The sequence below is a fragment of the Epinephelus moara genome, chromosome 8 (assembly GCF_006386435.1).
Source record: "Epinephelus moara isolate mb chromosome 8, YSFRI_EMoa_1.0, whole genome shotgun sequence".
Taxonomy (NCBI): Eukaryota; Metazoa; Chordata; class Actinopteri; order Perciformes; family Serranidae; genus Epinephelus; species Epinephelus moara.
In genome coordinates, this window is record NC_065513.1 from 8,992,174 (window position 1) to 9,008,279 (window position 16,106).

Sequence of the window (16,106 nt, forward strand, 5' to 3'; positions counted from 1 at the left end):
TGGGAGCTGCTTTTTGAGTCTCACTTTCAACAGTGCGGCTCTTTGAAGATGTCCTGTGAACCCAAATTGCTCCCTGATATGGGCCATAACAATGTTGTACACCTCAGTGGCAGTCTGGCCATAGGTTTCCAGGTCAGGCCATCTTCACAGTGAGGAGGCCACTGTGAGGGATGCTGTGTGCTCTCTTTGCACAAGACTGGAACAAATACTTCACACACACTGTATGCTGTCAACAAAGGTTTTCAGCACACCTGGGATGTACACCATGTCAATATCTATTTTCTGCAGCTGGCAGAAACAGAGTGAAACAAAGCCAAGAAGAAGATAAATTCCCAGTCTTCTAAGAATTGCAGTAATCTATCAAGCTCTCGCTCAGTATTCGCATCGAACTGCGGCTGCCCAGTATTCATACTGTAGAAGGCACTTAATTAAATCTTCTCTGTCTTCATGAACATCATTGACAGCCTGGACTGGAAGTTACAGCGAGTTGGAGCTGCTTTTGGAAGTCTGCAGTGTGCCACATCATCCAGCCCAAGAAAAAAGTTAAAAAATTAACTCAATTTGGTGGAAAAACAAAACAGCGCACTCTTTGGATCTGGTGAGCTACTTGCTGTATGACTAGATTTAATTGGTGCACATGTCCATACTGGGCAAATTATTCACATCTGGTATCGCCTCACGCACACCAATGGATTCTTGTCTCATCACACTCCGCCGTCATATGTCTGGGCTATTAGTTTGTCATATCTCCTCTGCTGGCAAAATTTCTTCTAACAGGTCAAGAAAAGATGTAGCAACAGTCTCTACATTGAGAGTGTGTTTCATAGACTGTACATAAAGATGGACGAACTGTCTCCACTTCCTTCCACTGTACAAAAATTAAGACAAACTTTTCTGGATATGGATGCTGTCATCTTGCACCAGTGATGTCATTTTGAGCCAGAGTCTGCGCAGCAGTGACCTTCGCAGAATAGAGTTCCCACCCATTTACCTGTCCAACCAATCGCAAGCAGGGCCATTAATCACAAGCACACCAGTTGGTCCAGTTAGCTGTCTGTCATGACATCAAATCCTCTTTTGTAGTATCAAATAACTAATTAAAAGTTATCAGAAAGACAGAATTTAACCTTGTAAATTCAATTGACATGTACTTTGATTTTTTTGTTTGGCCCATGTTCCATTTGCTAACATAAAGAGGGTGCGCTTTATGACCTATACTTAAGCCAGTTACCAGGGGATGATTGAAATGTTTTTGCTTCACTTCTGGGGAGCTGTCATGATGGTATATGAGAGTGAAGCTGTAAAGGTGCTCCTGAACCTGATGGGCACTGTCTATGTGACACAGGACAAGCACTAACTGAAACTGTTGCGACACATCAATAGTTTCTTCCTGAATGGCTGAAGAGTTCACGTTTTTTAATCTCCTCTGCTATGTGCTCAATCGTAATCGCCAGCATACAACCAAGCACATCGTCTAATTCAGTTGCAAACACCACCAGTCCATTAAAAATCCCAGGGTTCGCCATGTAACAGCTCTCATTGTGGCCACTTAATGCAAAATCATATGACACAGTCAATAATATATGAATGTACAGCTCTGTTACTGCTAAGTGATGCCAACCCTATAGCTGTCGCTAAGCTGGCTAGCAGTGTTTGAGTTTCATTGGGTTTTCCATTTGAATTTTGCTTTCTTAATCTTTTTTTACTTTTTCGGAAAATCTGTCCCATGTCTGTCCAACTTTGTCAGATGTGGGTCTCCGAAACAGCAGGTATAGGAAACAAAATAGAGCATGCTTTTTGGTACATCCAGAATGGCACTGTTTCCTTTGATACAACTCTTGAGCAAAACTCTGAATGTAGCACTTCCCTTGGTCACGCCCAGAAGGCTGCTAATATTCAAGTTCTTTGGCTGGTCCTGTCCAATTTTTCACTGTGAGATTTTGTGATAGTGTCCTCCAGTTTTGAGCAGTCAATCAGTTCTGTTTTCAGCAAATAATTGTTCGTTATATTAGCCATTGTTGAACTGACTACTAGCTGGTCTGACCAGCTATAAACCGACAGGCGCACCTCTGGTCAAATAGCCCTCTAGTTACTTAAGTGTTGCCAGGTAGCTTTAAAAACATCACTATTAGCCAATGATATGAATATTGAAAAAAAAAAACATTTTTGAATAAGAAAAATGTCTGTACTATGATAAACCAGGCAAAAATTTTGTCAACCTACCCAAGTTATTTTTTACATAATCCATCCCAAAGCCACTCAACTGCACAGAGAACGTAAAATGTACCGCCCCAGATCCAGTACCTTTGCAAGTGGTGTCAACCAATTACCACCATTAGAAAAATAAGCCCTTTCTGTATACATGATTTATGTGAAATGATTTTCACACAATAATAAAAAAAAAGATTTTTCATTAAAATATGCATTTCACAATTGGAATTGCAGGATGGGTGACACCCTAGCACCCTTTATGGACCCCATGGTACTGATGAAAGCCATGGACACGTGCCTGTGAGCTAACATGAGTGTGAAAAGCTGAACTTTGGGAATCATGGTTCTCAGCTTTAACCTAGGGCACTGAGTAAGAATTGAATAGACATGTGGTTATGTGGTTAATCCACTTTTAGCAACTGAAAGTTATACTCAGACTTCAAATTTAGGCATGTCTGATAAAAAGCTGAAAACTAAAATTGTTTTTGAAGATGTGTGCTTGAACCTGCAAATACTGTTTTCATTCTTTAAAATAGATTTTAAAACCGATTTTTCAAAACCTATTCTCTGTTCCTGTTTTTTCAGTTGTGTATTGTCCTAGTTTTATATCTTGAAATGTTTTGCTCTGTAAAGCACCTGGTAAACTGTTCTCTTTTAGCTTAGTCGTTGTAATAGTGGAATTACAAATCGAAAATGAATGGTGGAGTAACGCTTCAATCAAATCTAACTGTTCTTTTCTCCCATCCAGCTCGATTTGTTTGCCTTTCAGTTGAGGGAGAATACAAATCCCCTATGATGTGGCTTCAATTTATTCACTACAAAGCACAAAAAGCTTCCATGCTTTTTCGCTATGCTCTCTCATTTACACTTGATACAAACAACATCCTCCCACATTTGCTGTCAATTCAAAAGTAATTAACAGGGCTTGTTGACTATTTGAATAGCTGTTCCACAGAGAGACTCACATCTTTTTGAAGTCACACACAGAGTATTCAGGCCAGTCGATGTAGCACACTACCCGGCCGGGAAGCTGGTCCGTGTTGGAGAAGTAGTACTGAGGGAAGGCCAGGAGGAGAGCCAGCACCCAGATCACTCCCACCACCACCTTGGTCTCTGTGGACGACATGCGCTGTTGCAGAGGGTGGATGATGGCCATGTACCTGCAGGGGCAAAGGGGAGAAGTTGCATATTAGTCACACCACCTCTGTTGTACTGCAGTTTGTATGATCACCTTTTGCTCTATGGTTTATTAGAACTTCACTGCTTGCCATGGTAAGCAGTAGGCTGACTTCATACCAATGAAAATGTTTGGAATTAATTTTGACCTTCTGGACACAAAATGTCATCACTTCATTATTTTATCCTATTAGACATTTGTGTAAAGTTTTGTCATAACTAGCGTATGAGGTCACACTAACCTTGACCTATGACCTTTGGCCACAGAATTCTAATCAGTTTATTCTTCAGTCCAAGTTGACGTTTGTGCCAAATTTGAAGAAGTTCTCTCAGGGTGTTCTTGAGATATCGTGTTCATGAGAATGAGACAGATGCAGGATCACACTGATGTTGACCTTTGACCACCAAAATCCAATCAGGTCATTGTTGAGTCCAAGTGGACCTTTGTGTCAAACTGAAAGAAATTCCCTTTAAGTGTTCATTTATCGTGTTCATGAGAATGAGATAGACAAGGTCACAGTGACCTTGACCTATGACCACCAAAAACGTATCAGTTTATTGCTGAGTCCAAGTGGACCTTTGTGTCAAATTTGAGAAAATTCCCTTGAGGCGTTCTTGAGATATCTTGTTCACAAGAATGGGGCAGGTACAGACCTACATACGGACGGACAACCCAAAAACATAATGCCTCCAGCCAAGGCTATCAACGGCGTGGAGGCTTAAAAACTTTATCATGCATGAAGCTACAGCCAGCAGCTGGTTAGCTTAGCGTAACATAAAGACTGGAGACAGGGAAACATCTAGCCTGGCTCTCCCCAGAGGTACAATGCACCCGACCAAGGAAGAGTCCATTTTATGCTCCTGTTTAAACAAACCAGACATGACATGTAAATTGTTGAGCTTTAGAGGCACTACTAGATTTTGTTACCTTTCAACAGAGCCAGGCTAGCTGTTTCCTGTCTTTATTCTATGCTAAGCTGATCTAATTGGCTGCTGGTGGTAGTGTTATATCATGGTCTTGTTTTTGTGTGTCTTTAACAAATGAAATATAGTCTAAGAAATTGTTGAGCTTAAGAGATGCTTGTAGATTTTGTTACTCTTCAACAAAGCCATGCTAGCTGTTTCCCTCATTTTTTTGTCTTGAGCTAAGCTAATCTAAATGGCTGCTTCTAGTTGCATTATATTCGTTGCACAGGCATGAAAGTGATATTGATCCTCTCATCTAACAAATGTTGACTTACTATATGTGATGGTATTATGGCAATATTTGGCATTGACCATTTAAGCTTAAAGTGATGACTTTTAGCTTTATGGTGCTTACATCCATATTTGGTGAACAAATTTAAGATGATGCAGCAAGGCAATGGCTGCCGTGACTGATCATGTCAGTCGTCTCTACGTGTTGAAGACCAGACTAAAATCAAAATCCTATGAAAACAAGCATGCCGTTTGGCTGTCTGCAGTGCAGGTCTGGCAAAACAAACAGTGAAGATACCAAGGGTCTGCTCATGTCTGTGACTCAGAGCCCTCAGGTCCTCACTGACTGCAAGGGATTTGACACCAAATATTTAATATGATGTCTTATTCAAATTCATTAAAACTTGATGATTAACCTTGTGTCCCCTAAAATGCAAAGATAATGAATAAGAAGGACTTTTCTCTGACATGGATGTCAACACCCCCAGCCAACAATTTAACCATATTGTCACAGTTTCAGTACAAAGCCAACACAACAAATTGTGTGATTGTTTAAATGATTTCTCACTGCATTGTACATGAGAACAGTCTTTGAAGTAGTAGGTCTAAATATAGCATTAATTAATGTTGTTCAGAGAGACAGAATTTGTTTTCTTGGGTGTATTTTTTTCCTTATGGTGGTCATTGGCTTACTCACTTTACAGTAGACAATGTTAAATTCACACGGATATTAGTCATCTGATTTGAAAAATATGATCTGTTACAGTAACTGTAGCTTTGAGGGAACTGTTGCCAGATCACACTTAGACTGCTCACAAATCCATTATATTGAAATATTAAATCTACAAGCCAAAAGTACACATTATAAATCATCTCTAACCAAATAAATCTGATTTGTGTTAGTGTGTTTGATTGTTCACTTAAAGGCAGACTGGAGGAGAGGATAACACGTTGTACATATGGAGGATTTATTGTTCAGTGTGCGATCACAAGTTATTTTGGTCCTTGATGTAGGCAAAGTGTAAACAGTGATCATTTGTGTAAGACTCAGAAACTGAAAATAGAGCCCCTGCAGTGTGACTCAAACTTCACACTGAAACACAACCTGCAGGATATGAGAATTCACACACACTCACCCGTGCATCTGAAACATTTAAAAGGAGGCTTGTTTTTTTAAGTTTACAGCTCAGACAACATGGTAAGCTTTGATTTTCCAAAAGTCATAGAGGAGTGAAAAATTGATTATTCAGATAAACGTGAGATAAATCAACACATTTATATTACAAAGAGTGTGTGCTATGAAGTAGACAATATCTATGATCAAATGATTCCCATTGGCGTTCGAGTAATCATATCACAATGTCATAATCAGGCTCCTAATCAGAGAGGCGACCCAAGGCATGAATAACTTAAAATGATCTTGTACACCATTAACGCAGAGTCTGATCAGGAAATGGATTTAAAACACTTTGGCTAGTTGAATCCATTTCCTCAGTAATAATACAATACTTCAGGGTGTGAGGAAAAAATGCAGTACTTCACCTAAGTGCCTTTGTTACTAACAGCAGATTTTTTTATTTAAGTTTAACAGAAATTTGTCTGTATTGATTTGCTTTCATTTAAATTCTTTAAACATTATTTGTTCTTCCTAATTACACAATAACCTGGAAGCTATATATCCAGTAAAGTGCTGTCTGATTTAACATAATTTCTTACGGACACATTTTCCATTTCTATATGTGTATATAAAAAGCACTGAACTTACATACTGTCATGCTCGACTGTATACAGTCTGAAAACATGTACTGTATACTGCAGTCAAATCAGTGTTAATATTTTTGTTGGCTTCCCTTAAAGCAAAACTCTTCAGTGAAATGCCATCCTGAGCCATAGAGGTCTAATTAAAGGCTTAATCCTGCTAATAACCCAAATTAATCTGTTAAATGGACGTTCTCCCTCTAATTATATCAGAGACAAGAGGAGGCCTTTGAAATCAAACACTCCCAGCAGTCTGCTGAAAATTGGAGAGCACAGCCTTGGCTTTACTTTGGCTCCGCTTCAAACAGCGCTGGCAGCCATGTGGCTTTTTTTCTTGTAGGTGAGTCACAGTCGGGCTGTTGATGTCAGAATCAAACACACACCTGCAGAGGACCGTGCTTTGCTTGCTTCACAGCCCAAATCATCATCACCCCTGCTGGCATGCATGCAAGCACTGGGCTCAGATTTAGTGTATCCTCTACACCAGAGCAGACAACAGTAAAGGTTCAGTCATTGTAATGGGCTTTCAATCTGCCATGACTGAAGACTAAAGTTTATCAAGAAAAATGAAAGAATCTAGACTGTTTGTGTGGGTTTGAAATGGGTTTAAAGAGATATGTTTCAGAAAAGGAACACAGAAACGCTGATGCTTGAGGAAACGCAAAACTGTCCTATTACTAAGAGATGTTCACTGCTTTGCACCAGCAAAATATGTTTGGGTTGGGATTTGATAGGAATGATCAAATCTGAATCCAGTACCGACTGAATCCAAAATGGATACCATTTTCATACTGTGAATATGTAGCCACAGCCAGCAGTCGGTTAGCCTAGCTTAGCATATAGACTGACATTGGGGAAATGGTCTCTGTCCAGAGGAAACATAATGTGCCCAGCAGCACCTCTAAATCTTACTAATTAGCATGTCATATTTTGTGTATTTACTCTGTGAAGATAACCAAAGCGTAAAAACTACACTTAACTGTTTTATCAGATCCAAAATGTTGGACCTGATCTGAAACAGACTTGTCTAAAACCAACACCAGCATGATATAATTACATTTAACATGCAGCCACGCTTGAAAAAAGCAAAAATATAATAATGTCTTAAGAATGAAAGTTAAGTCATTGAAACTAATCTGAAAACAATTTGTTATGTTTCAAAGACCAATTTACAGAAATAATAGAAGCCAGAATTACCACCTCCCAGTTGTATGCCTCTGCAGACCAGTTAAGTTGCAGTTACAGTTTACACCTTTGTCTGTCCAGAATCATACGTAGCTATGACAGCAGACAATGCTTCAAATCTGCATTTTGCTGCAAAGAAGCTACATATTCTAAAGTGTGGATGCTTCACACACATCTTCAACCTGTCAGAACAGAAGAGCTATACAATCTGCAAAATTTTAAGCTGGACACCAAAGATTAGTGTCACCAATTCAGTATCTGACCAAATGTCTCCCCAAAAAGAACCTTTGGCCTTTTGGATATAAAATGTCCTCCCTTCATCATTTTATCCAGTTAGACATTTGTGTGATGATTTGTCATAATTGGCATCCGAATTCTTGAGTCATGGCTAGAAAACATGATTTGTGAGGCCACAGTGACCTTGACCTTTTACCCTCAGTCACCAAAATCTAATCAGTTCATTCTTGAGTCCAGGTGGATATTTGTGCCTAATTTGAGGAATCTTCCTCAAGGCCTTCTGGAGATGTTATGTGAATAAGAATGGGATGGACGTGAGGTCAGAATTACCTTCAGTACCTTATCAGTTCATCGCTGAGTCCAAGTAGATGTTTCTGCAGAATTTGACAGACATTCCCTCAAGGTGTTCTTAACATATCAAATTTATTCCCTAAAGCATTTTCTCCTTCAGTGATTACAACGTACAATGTCATCAGGTCTGATATTGAATGCTGTTGGATCCATTTGACGTCCTACCTGATCAGAGTGTAATTTGGATCTGGTCCTTGGTTCCCTTTCTAAGCAGTAAGTGGACCCATGAAGACCTCTATGAGAGGAGCATCAGCCAGAGTACAGGACAAACATTAGAGCCAACAGGGTTGAAAGCAAATGCTTTTCACCACCATTGCTGCACTGTATGACTATGCAACCAAATTGCCAGAAAAACGTTGGTGTTGTACATTTTGCAAACCACTGGTTCATTACATTTGCATGGTATTATTTAGTGGATATTCTGAATAACATTTAAGCAATACTGTGGTTAATGTGTGGTTAGATTTAGGCACAGTGACGGGTCACCATAAAACACCCATGTTTGGTGCCTAAACAGCCACTGAAAACATAGCAATGACTCACTAAAAATACTCTGATTTTGTTGTGTGTTGGTCTCAAACAGTGGTCTGTAGCTTGGCAGGCATCTCGCCAGTGTGTAACACCATCACCCATCCCCTCCACTTTTTGATGACAAAGTTACATCACTTTGATTTGATGTGCATGAATCATGCAAATGTAAAGTGTTCATGGTTTGCGGAACTCAAATTGCCAACATCTTCTTTTGCCGACTGGGCTGGACTGTCACTTTCTCCTGCACTAGAGCTGAACGTTGTTATTGATTTATCAAAGATGTAAAAGAAGTTAATTTATAGGAGACAGGGTTGGTCAGGCAATATCAAGGGAGTCATTTAACATAAATAGTTCAGAGTATATTTCATGTCTTACTTTAAACATTCATGGCATTATATGGTACTCTGCCCATTAAGAGTGGAATTTATGGAAGACAAATGGAAAGTCATAAATTCAAGCTCCCTCAGGGCAACAGTGAGAAAATCAATCTGCAAAGGAGCTTTGTAACCATCCGCTGCATGCACACTTTTACACACTAGGCCACTTTTCATCTAATTTAAATATGTTTCAGTTTTAGTGTCTCAGTTCAGTTTAATTATTTTTCCACTAAATACAGAATGATCTGAACTCCAGCACCTCCAGCATATCGCTACATGAACACTCTTTATTTACCTAAAAAAAAGGCCCAACAACCACTGCTCCAGTGCAGAGGTCTTTCACTTTTATTGATTTGTCAAAAGAGACCTCTGCTCTCACTCCCTTTCATTTCAAATCTTGGAAAGCACACCTTTGAGACTTTGCTTTCCAAATATCTGTCTGTGAGCAAAATCACATTCCTCTCAATAGGATACCTTTTCAATAGGTGGCAGGCAGCATGGGCAGCCAGTGCTGGATAGCATGGATGACATACACCTCCAATTATCCACAAATAGCACCTAAACTGCCATGGCAATGCAACAGTTCGATATAAACAACATGAGGCTGCTACGCTGTTTTCCTGAAGAAACGGAAGCGATTAAGAGGGAAGCAGCGAAAGCGACAGGTGAAATTGCCTGCCTTCAAGCCTGCCAGTGATTTTTTGTCCTTTTTCCAAATTGCATTTGAAAATAGGCTGTGGAAATTTGATCATGAATTTGCTTCCTCTAGATTATTGGCCTCTCAGGGGGTTGTTGTTGTTGTTGTTTTGCAGAAGGTTACATAAAAAAAAAGAAAAAGAAAAAGAGACAACCCTCCCATCAGAGATAAGCTGGGTGAAGGTGGCAGAGCCTGCGGTGTGTGTGTGTGTGTGTGTGTGTGTGTGTGTGTGTGTGTGCGTGTGCATGTGCGTGTGCGTGTGCATATGCATATGTGTGTGCTGGGTCGTGGGTGGTGCGTAATTTGAAGGATTGTCACTGTTGTTTTCATTACTGTCCACATGCATACATATAACTCCTTCAGCCACCTCGGTCTCATCACTAACCAGCAGACACCTCCTGGGTCCTGTGCAAAACTAATATCCAGCCGCACACCATAGCATCACCTTTTCCCTGGTTGAGTGTTCTTAGCCTATGTGGTGTGTGCACAGAGAAATGCTCTTGGTAAGCAGTGTGTGTCCACTGAGGTAGAAGATGAGCTTGCTTGTTGAGGTAGGCATAATCTCGAAAATCCGATCCCCTGCATTTAGTAAAAGTGCTGCAAAGTGACAAAATCAACCATATGCAGAAACACCCTGCAAGTACAAAAAAAGCAAACAGAAAAGAGTTACAAAAGAATTTGGGGCGCTAAGGGTAAAATTATTATTTTTTCATTATTTTTTCTTTATTTTATTTCTTATTAAATAATATAAAATAAATAAATAAATACATAAATAGATAAATATAATAGTAATAGACAAATACTACTATAAGTAGTAATTAAAGCAGGTTAAACCTAAGTATCTGCAATTTTGCACTCAGAAAGTTAGAACCATGGCAGTAAACTTCTTCCAGATATTTTGGATGTGCACATCACTTTTCCCTGGAAACCAGGTTTAATCTAAAAATGCATAATCTAAAATAACACCTTATTGATAATAAAATGTTGTGAATTAATCGTAAGAATGCTCTGACATGGTAAGTAGAATTTTATGAATTGTTTTTTCTAATGTTGCATTGTAAAGCCACTTTTGTGTCTGGAACCTCCTGTCCACGATGCTTGACATGCGCCTTTGTTGGGGACTTTGCTCAGATTAATCTGATCCCGTTTGATTTGGCGGTGGGAACCACTTGCGATCGCATGCCTTTGCTAATGTTGACTGAAACCAGTATAAAGCAATGCATATAACTCTCAGTGTTTTTTATGCAAAAAGTTCTTCAAACTCAGCATGATGTGAATCAAGGCAGTTGAATCCCACATACACAGACAGCAACACAAAACCGCCAAGAAAACATGACAACAAACGCCACTTATTTCCTAGTTCTGTTCTACCCTCGTCTTCAACATGCCTCCATCCCCATCTCTGATGCAACAGATCTCTGAACAACATTTGGGTGAATGTCTACACCGCACTGGACCAAAAATAACCATTATTTATGTTGCAATAACCATTTGGGCAAAAATGTCCCTAATCCTAAGTAATGCTGTTAGGATGTTAAATCGGTCTTAGATTTATTTTGTGTGTGGCATTAAAAAAGTTTTAAAGTCTTAAATCTAACCTGTCTTAAGCTGTAGGAACCCTGGAAAAAGTTTATGTTATCCTCTGTGCTACCTGCATTTCTGTATTTATTGTGTTTTTTGTATTTAGCTGTTTTTCTCTGTGAACTTTTTTTTTTTGCTTGTGTTTTGTCTCTTTGCATGTGTTGCTAAGCTGCGGTGCATTAAGCTTTCAGGGTCACTGTACTTAAACTGTCACTGAATTAATTTTCATAAATAATTAAAACAGTCAAGAGCACCAAATGAAAGATAACATCACATCCATAATAAAACATGCACCAGTCGACGATGTGCCCTTAAGCAGGGCACTACCAGCCTCAAAGCCATTTTTCAAGGGAGTGGATTTTTTCTGTGACAGGAGATGGCAAGTGTTGATTGGAGTGTTGTTTATTCACTCAGAGGTGACATGGCTCTGAGGCAGCTGTTCAAAATTATCTATATGTGTGACACTGACTCTGATGGATGTGCATTTGTAGAAGCACTGACACTGTCTTTCACAGTCAAAATAATAGTGGATGTGTTCCTGCTCACTTAGGGCAAGAAATCCTGATGCAAAATGTGCTGTGTGTGCGGTGACCTGACCAGGACATACAAACACATATAGCCTTAAAATAGGAGGGACAGAAACAACTACGTATCTGTGAAACACAAATTCCATCCTCCTGTGACATAAAATGTTGAGATCAGGAAAAACTGAAACTGAAATTGTATCTCAGACACGTGTTACATATTTACGAATCAAACTGGACCAGTCACTCTCGTGTCAACGTGTCTCCGCTAATTGCTAGAATATCATCTTAGAGTGACAGTGAACATGAGTTTCTGTTGGTGCAGTGGCTTCTAAATTTAGGAACAAAATGCGTATCATGCAAAATTATTCAGTATTTACAAAATGCTCGTCCTTCATCTCATGCTGGCAGTGATAAATTTAGAAGTGTGGGACTGCTGCCTGTACAGCTCAGAGTAAACCAACAGAAGCTGCATCACATGTACAATCCATCCATGTTATCTGGATCCTACTAACTTTGGTGATCCCCTGACGCCACCAAGATGTTCACATTTATTGTTTTGAAAGAAATTCCCAACAACTATCAACATCATTCTTAGCTGTACTTGTGTTTAGTGTTATGGTGCATTCTGTCTGTACTGGGAAGATTGAATTTATGAGTTCCCAGTCGGAAATGTCATCTAGAATGCCTCTTATAGTCAGATTTTGTACTCGGAAAGTCACGGTGGTGCAGTGGTTAGCTTTGTCACCTCACAGCAAGAGGGTTCCCAGGTTGGAACTGTGCAGAGTTTGCAATTCAGTGTGAGTCTCTCTGGGGACTCCCACTCCCACAGTCCAAAGACATGCAGGTTAACTGGTGACTCTAAATTGCCTGTAGGTGTGAATGTAAGTATGAATGGTTGTCTGTCTCTATATATTAGCCCTGCGATAGTCTGGCGACCCTGAAAATGAATGAATGAAAAGTCAGGAGTACCTCACCAACTCTGACCTCAAAATCCAAGATGGCTGTTCCACGTATCAATAGTAGTGAAAGCAGTTGTAGGTTAATATGCTGTTTATTAGCACTTCTGTCTTATCTGTGTTCCATTAAACAGGCACTGTGTAGGAATTTCTCCCATCTAGTGTTGAGATCGTATATTGCATTCAAACGGATAGCGCACTCTAGCGCCTCACTGTTTCAAACGGGTATTGCAACAAGCTGTGTTGCTGTGTACCAAAAAACTATGATAACATTGATGAAACCATGTCATCCCATACTTCATGGAGTATTCATTCAGGCTCCTACATAGACACACGCAACGCGAGTTGACAAACCCCCTCCTCACCATGCTGGCTGTGTTTACAATGTAGGACTGTTGGGGCGGGTGTAAATTGAAACAATCACGTCTTGTCTTTTGACAACTGACAAGTGGCTCAACGTCACACACCTCATTCCTCTCCTTGCAACACTGCATCGCTAACAGCTGTTAGCAACCAGCGCCGCTGACAGCGGCTAACAGCTGTTAGTGGCGCTGTTAGCAGCGCTGGTCGCTAACAGCTGTTAGCTGTGATTCTCCTTCAGCAGCTCTCTCCACCTGGGAAAGGCTACCCTGATGTTGACCCTCCTTTTTTGAAATCGCCGGTCACGTTGCCTTTTTGCCTTTTTTCAAATGCACCGGCACTTGTGACTAGCCTGCTTGCTGCTGCTTTTCGTCACTGTACCTGCAGGCGGAAACCGGAAACCGACAAGTGAAAACACGAATTCCATATTTCTCAAGTATGTCCCTGTACGTACCTGTATTTTCAAGATGGCGCACATACATGATGAGACACCGGTTGCAATGTATATGTAAATGAGAATTTCAGAGCTTACGGACATACTTAGATACACTGATGGAGGTAAATACACATGTGCGGACACACTTTTGACTGCAAAATTTGTTTGTTTCAAAGAACAACTGAAATTGTTACACATAGTGCCTTTAAATCAGTCAAACACACAGGACTGTCCAACCTTTATCTTTGGACATGTTGCCACAGTGTTTGTATGCACAAAAATACCACATAATGCATTGATATCCTAACCTGGCCAGAGCAAACTCCACTGCCAAATAATGGTTTTCCAACTTGTTACATATACTGGTGAAATTGGGCGTGATGTCATTCCCAACTCTTGCTTCTGACTTCCGAGGTAAATGGAGCACAGCATAAATTAGAGGACATAGCACACTAACATGCTGAATAGGATGATAAACATGGTGAACACCTGCATACTGGAACATCAGCAGGGTAACATAGTCATTGTGAGCATGTTAACATATTGATGCTGGCATTTAGCTCAAAGGACAGCTATGGAGCATCACAGAGCTGCTTGCATAGACTTCTAGTCTTGCTACATTTTTATTTTACATCATATTTTTGTCTGTCTTTTAACATGTTGGGACCATGTTGGATATATGTCACTTTAAAGTCCACCTGCCTCCTACATGTTCACTTAAACTCAACCTAAATATAAATAAACACTTTGTTGTTTGCTCCCATTTTTCACAAGTTTAAGATAAAAGGCTAAGACTTTTTTTAAAGCACCAGATACTGATTAAACAGCTTCATTACTATACAGGTGTACCTTGGGATAGTCATAATAAAAGGACACTCTAACATGTACAACTTTATCTTTACAAATGCAATTATTAGGGTTTCACATGACGAGCACTCCAGAAATGCAAATTAATGCGAATGAATGACATGACAATCACCTTAGGATCTCATCGCAGTATGTCTTTACATTAGAGCTGCCATCAATAAAATGCACATGAGTTGGTTGTCCATTGCTCATGCCAGCCCATACCATAACCCCACCGCCACCATGGAGCACTCTTATTCTGGCATTAGCAAACCACTTGCCTGCACGTTGCCATCTGCCTAGTACAACGTAAACCAGTATTCATCTGTGAAGAGAACACTTCTCCAAAGTGCCAGTCACACTTAAAGTTGAGCATTTGCACAGTCAAGTCATTTACAATGACTAACTGCTGTCAAGTCAAGACCTTGGTAAGGATGACAAGCATGCAGATGAACACAGTTTCTGATGCTTTGTGCAGAAAATCCTCAGTTGTGCAAACGTATTGTTGCATCAGCTGTCTGGGTGGCTGATCTCAGTCAATCTTGCAAGTAAAGACACTGGATGTGGAGGTCCTGGGCTGACATAGTTACACACACTGTGCGGTTGTGAGGATGATTGGATGTCCTGCCAAATTCACAGAAACAACACTGAAGACATCTTATGATAGTGAAATGAACATTCAGTTCATGGGCAACAGCTCTGGTAGACATTCCTGCAGTCAGCATGCCAATGGCACACTCCCTCAAAACTTGCCATCTGTGGCATTGTGTTGTGTGGACTTTTATTGTGACCATTCCAAGGCACACCTGTGTAGTAATGATGCTGTTTAATCAGCATCTTGATATTCCACACCTGTGAGGTGGATGCACCGTCTTGGAAAAGAAGTACTCACTGACATGAATTTTAACAAGTTTAAGATCAATGTGTGCGAGAAATAAATCTTTTGTGATAAAAAAAAAAGTTTTAAATCTTTAACTTAAACCTGTGAAAAATGGGGAAAACGAAAGTGTTGCATTTCAATTTTTGTTCAGTGTTTTTCAAACACCATATCTTTTATCTCCTTTTTTCTTGAAGTTCTCTACCCAATAACTTAATTTTTTTATTGTGTCTGTACTACTGGTGAAAATTAGCTGTTGAGCTAACCCAACACATTTACATGAGCGGTGTTAAATGTCAGTGTTAACGTGCACTGTCCCCTATAAATAAACAAATAACCAAACCATAAAGACCACAGATCCATGTGTAGTTACAATAAAATGAAATATTTGTGCTCATGGTTTGTGAATTCAAGGTTCAATTAGGAAAAAAAAATCTACAAAGGAAAATTTCACTCACAGTAGATATGTAAATGGTATAATTTGGAAACTGATGCCAGCTAGAGTTGAGGTTAATTCATGCACCCACTGACATCGTCTTCTTTTTGATATCTATGTCACGCCTGTTTCTAGTCATGTCACCTAGTCCTTTTGTGGAGGAAAAACACATTGTTCCCACTTTTCATGCACAGAGAGCCAGAAAGAGAAGGGTGGGCACTGAGCAGAATAACTTCCCAAGATGATCCCTCTAGGGACAAAAGACGGGGGAGGAAGTAGAGAAAGTGGAAATTGAAGGAGAGAGGTGAGAGAGCTGGAGAGGAGGCCAGGGTAAGATGATGGTGTTGATACGCTGTGCGCCAAGTCA

At 40.0% G+C, this 16,106-nt stretch overlaps 1 protein-coding gene across 1 annotated transcript in view; it reads right to left on the reverse strand.

Moving 5' to 3' along the window:
* The window catches only part of tacr1a (tachykinin receptor 1a), a 71,020-nt gene that overhangs the window by 37,338 nt on the left and 17,576 nt on the right, over positions 1-16,106 (reverse strand). Inside the window, exon 2 of the mRNA XM_050051225.1 lies at positions 3,177-3,371. Coding sequence (XP_049907182.1) covers positions 3,177-3,371 — 195 coding nt within the window. The remainder of the gene's footprint in view (positions 1-3,176; positions 3,372-16,106) is intronic.